Consider the following 4615-nt stretch of genomic DNA (forward strand, 5'->3'; position numbering starts at 1 on the left):
CTAGGCCTCCGAAAGTATGCACACTACAAGTGGCCCCATGTAAGAGAAAAATACACCCGGTAATGTCTCCACGAATGTAAATAAAGTATGTAAAGGGAGTGTCTGTTACAAACAGTATAGCAAAAAGTAACTAATCCTCCAACCAGAAACGAACGAAAAAAAAGGAAAGAGGGAGAAGAAGAAAAAGATGAAATAAAGGGAAAACAAGAGAGAAAAAAAAAAAAAGAGGGAAAGGAGAGTTTAGTAGAACCTATTAAAAAACGAGGCGCTGGGAAAACCAACTTCAATCCATCGACAGAACAGTCGGCTAGAGTAAAACAAAAGAAAAACAGGAGCACCCATGTACAATTACGTGTGTGAGTGGACACAATATACACAAAAGGAGAGAATGGATATATTCCAAAACATAGAACAGTTCCATTCAGGCTTTGGCACACGCATCAAAATCGAGCCCGGTGTACAATCGGTCAAGTTGGTTTGGTGAGGGAGACGTAGCGACGGATCCTCCAGATCGAATTGTCGACTGGTTTTGACATAAGCTGCCTTGATGGCCAGTCGCGGAGCTGGTGCTATTGCTACGTTCGCTGGACCAGAGATACTGATGCGGTCCGGAAGTTAGAGTTTCGAAACTGTGCTTCGTCGCTGCTGCAGCCCACAACGACGAAAGGGGGAGGAAAATGGCCACGAGCGTGAAGACGTTGGAGTTCATTTCGTAGAGAGGAATCGGATATTGGATTATTGAGAAAATGGCTATACGCAGAACACGAACAAAAGGTCCTTAGCGTTGGTTGCGTTATCTTGCAACGAGATATGAGAGAACACAATCCTTACCTGGAATCACCATAGTTTGAAAAGACATGATGAACATCACCTGCATAGCTCCGAATCTCGTCATGCCCAGTCGTCTGCGAGTAACGAGAGCATATCCCATTTTGGTGACAAAAACAGCGCTGAAAAAACACGTGCTGATCGTAATGGCGATGTTTGAGGCACTCTGAAGCCAGATGAAAGGGCGAAAATTTGAAGCATTCATAATGGCAATGCAGTTCTCAACCATCAACCCCATCCGGAATCCGATGGCCAGCAGCGCAATAATGATGGAGACAACCAGGAGGAGATGCCGCTGGGTTTCTGAAAGGGTGGCACAGACAACCTGGGTTTGGATGACAAGCGACATTTCCATACAAATGACCAGAATAGTAGCGAAGACAATGCCCAAAATGGAGTCAGCGTAGGCACTACTAGGGACTCGGGAATAATCCAGGCTGAAGAATGCATAGGTGCTGTTGAATCCCGTGGTGAAGTAGATGGTCATGCAAAGCAGGCGGGCAAAGTTCATGGTCAGTGCAGAGGTATTAAGGAAAAAAACTGGTGTTCGACGCTTGTCCGACTGCGTCAGGAGGGCCAGCATGACAATCGCGATCACTGTAGCCCCGAGCTGAGCAGCGTAGTTGATGCAGACTCTGATTCCGTACTGAACAAATTTATCCAGGTCATGGATCGACACATTGAAGGGCGTGCCATCGGCCTTGTGGAAAACCACGTTCTGGTCGAACGGATCAAACGACGACGACATTGTCGGAATACACGGAGATCTCCTTGAGCGACGGGCAGGGGTTAACGAATCGCCAGCTGCACGCAGGGTAACGAATGGGGTCGAGAGGTGAGAGAGCTGATGGTCTGATCAACTTATCAGAGCAATTTGGGTAAAAAGGGACGAGAAATAGGGACAAAAATGCGAACGGATACGAGGATACAAGGAGATATAACGAGAGAGAAAGCATGAGAGAAATTTGCTGCTGATCTGATAGAGTTATTAAAATGCTATCAGGTATTCTCCCTATCACCACAAGCAGTGAAAGGTAGCCGCACCAATGTCAGAGCGTAGAGGCATTGGGCACGTAGGGGCATAATAAGTCCAGCAGCAAACGGTGGAGACGAGGACATATTGTGTCCAGGCTTGTATATGTATACGAGGCATTGAGAGGACAGAACATCTCTATGAGTGAAGGGACTGCGAGGAGTTTCTAGTATACAACAGATAATACGCCCGATGACTTGAACACACTAAAAAATAGCGTTCGGGCGGGCGTAATTTACCTGGTCCCCACCTTGAAGCCGGCGTTTGATTGATCAATCCAAAATATAAGAATCGTGGGATGTAAGGGCGGATGTGAAGCTCGCAGAACAATATCAGCGCTATCAATGTCTGCAGGGTGAGAACAATAGGATGTAGGATGACGGGAAGGCGAAAAGTGGCCGCACGAGCTATCACTCCAGCTCAGACATACAAACGGCGGGATGAACACAGCTCTAATTTGCCCTGGCCAAACATGTTGGAAGATATAAAACATTTTAATCTCGGGATTAAAAGGTGGTAGATATAAGGAAATCAAACGAAAAGAATGAGCAACCAGACAGGCTAAGTGCCGTCGAGAGCTATTGTGTATGTATAATGCAGTACCGAAAAGTAGGTATCTCGAATAGATCATTCTTCTCAGACAAGAGTTGCGAATACAACCTCGATCCGCAGCTGTGCGATCATAGGGATGCATCGTATGCACAGCGTGTTTAAAGATCTTGAAAGCACATCGTTATCAGTCCCCCCCATAACCACATCACACACACAGCAACTCGGGCCCCGAGCATGGTTACCACAGCTCGAGATGCGACTGACAGGTTGCACATATATCCCCTGTGCTTCCTACCAGGCCTAAGTGGAAATAAAGCACACGGCTCTCATTGTCTTTACTGTGGTCGGCAGCTATATGCTCGTCATCTCGAGGCAAGATGATGCACAACTGGCACCCTCGATTGCCTCATGGTATTGGATACGAGCCGGGGCCATCGTGTCATGCGCATTGAAAAAAAAAAAAAAAAAAAAAAAAAAAAAAAAAAAAAGGTATATAGAGGAGTGAAATTCCACTGAATCATCATATATCGTTTCTTTGTTCTTTTATCCTTCCAGAATGCGAGAATGTCACGGTGTGGGATGTTGGGATGTTGGGATGTTGGGATGGTTTTGGGTATCACAGCGCCGACTCAATAGGGAATATCGAGATGTAACTTGTATCTGCTTTCGAAGTGCAAATATGGACCAGGGCCTTTTCTCAGCCTGACTGGGTGGAGCATCGGGACTAACACTGCTGATTTATCGCGACACTATGCAGTGCGATATGACTGCATGCCGCAGAAAGAGAATCGGGGAGTCGATATTTAATAGGAAGCGGAGAGGGAGAAAAGGAACACATCCCTGGACTTAGTTAAATACATAGCTAACCACCAGCGCCAAGCGCCAGCCAGTTGAGATGCCGTCCAACTTCTACGAACAACAATTAACAAAAGAAATTAATCAACAAAGGAGGGGAGGAAGAAACATAACATCCCCCGCTCCAGCGTATTCCACACTCCGCCTCTAGACGAAACACGCATCTTACATCCCCGTACTATCAATACCCTCGTTACACCCTACATCTCACCTCTCACCTCTCACCTCTCGCATCCCGCATCCCGCATCCCGCATCCCCCTCACCGCACACCGCAACAATGTCGTCCAGCAGCGCGACAACCACCACCTATACCCCTCCCCCCCTCCCCGCGCCCTTCACCAATTCTCCCGCTGCCCTGCTGGCCCAAGGTGCCGAGGGTCGCCTCTACAAAACCAATTTCCTCACCCCTTCCATCCCCGCCGCCCTCAAAGTCCGCCCCGCAAAACCCTACCGACACCCCGTCCTCGACTGCAGATTAACCCGCCAACGCATCCTGCAGGAGGCGCGATGTTTGGTCAAGCTATCACGCGAGGAGGTTCCTGTCCCCGGCGTGCTGGCTTTGGATGTTGATGTGTGTGAGGGGGACAAGATTACCGGTGTTAACGATAATAGCGATGATAACGATAACAGTAACAGGACCGGATGGTCTGCATGGCTACTGATGGAGTGGGTGGAGGGCATTGTTGTCAGGCAGGTGGTTGACCGGTGGGAGAAATGGCTGAAGTCACGAGAGAAAGCTGCGGGCCCGGCTGATGCGGAACACGACGACGGTGCGGCGGAGAGTATCAGGAATGGCGAAGAGGATATTTGCGCGCTGTTGCGGAGGATCGGGCTTGTCGTCGGCGCCATGCATAGGGCCGGCATTGTTCATGGGGATTTAACTACGAGCAACCTCATTCTCAGACCCATTGCGCCTGTCTCGAATGCGTTGTCAGAGGAGGACGGGCAGGGTTCGGAGGCATCCGACCTTCCTTTGGATACGCCCATTAGGCAAGATGCAGAGTTACAGTCCCCTACCACTACTGCCACTACTACTAATGTAGGCAAGAAGCCTTCGCTGGCGGGGGAGATTGTGCTGATTGATTTTGGCCTCGCGAGCCAGAGCATTCAGGATGAGGACCGGGCTGTCGACCTATACGTGTTGGAACGAGCATTTGGGAGCTCGCATCCGAGAACCGAGCCATTTTTTCATGAGGTTCTTAAGGGATATGCGGAGAGTTATAAGACGGCGAATGTGGTGTTGAAAAAGCTGGAGCAGGTCAGGTTGCGCGGACGGAAGAGGAGTATGGTCGGTTGAGGGTCACCTCCGTTCTACCGGCCAAGAAGGCGCATCATGGAATATTATC

The 4615-nt window shown here is 49.0% G+C and overlaps 3 protein-coding genes across 3 annotated transcripts in view; 1 reads left to right on the plus strand and 2 right to left on the minus strand.

Moving 5' to 3' along the window:
• Nucleotides 1-39, minus strand: part of HCAG_01151 (predicted protein) — a gene marked incomplete at both ends in the record, with an annotated part of 2824 nt that extends 2785 nt beyond the window's left edge. Inside the window, one exon of the mRNA XM_001544055.1 lies at nucleotides 25-39. Coding sequence (XP_001544105.1) covers nucleotides 25-39 — 15 coding nt within the window. The remainder of the gene's footprint in view (nucleotides 1-24) is intronic.
• A 382-nt stretch (nucleotides 40-421) lies between these two features.
• HCAG_01152 (predicted protein) lies at nucleotides 422-1576 on the minus strand (the record flags this gene model as incomplete). The annotated part of the gene is made up of 2 exons (XM_001544056.1): nucleotides 422-750; nucleotides 832-1576. 2 exons carry the CDS (start codon nucleotides 1574-1576, stop codon nucleotides 422-424), a joined length of 1074 nt encoding a protein of 357 aa, XP_001544106.1.
• Nucleotides 1577-3546: 1970 nt separating this feature from the next.
• HCAG_01153 (conserved hypothetical protein) lies at nucleotides 3547-4566 on the plus strand (the record flags this gene model as incomplete). Its single annotated transcript, XM_001544057.1, has 1 exon — nucleotides 3547-4566. The coding sequence occupies one exon, from the start codon at nucleotides 3547-3549 to the stop codon at nucleotides 4564-4566; it is 1020 nt and encodes a 339-aa protein (XP_001544107.1).
• Between the last annotated feature and the right edge of the window lie 49 nt (nucleotides 4567-4615).

The sequence above is a fragment of the Histoplasma capsulatum genome, genomic scaffold (genome assembly GCF_000149585.1).
Source record: "Histoplasma capsulatum NAm1 scaffold_1 genomic scaffold, whole genome shotgun sequence".
NCBI lineage: Eukaryota > Fungi > Ascomycota > Eurotiomycetes > Onygenales > Ajellomycetaceae > Histoplasma > Histoplasma mississippiense.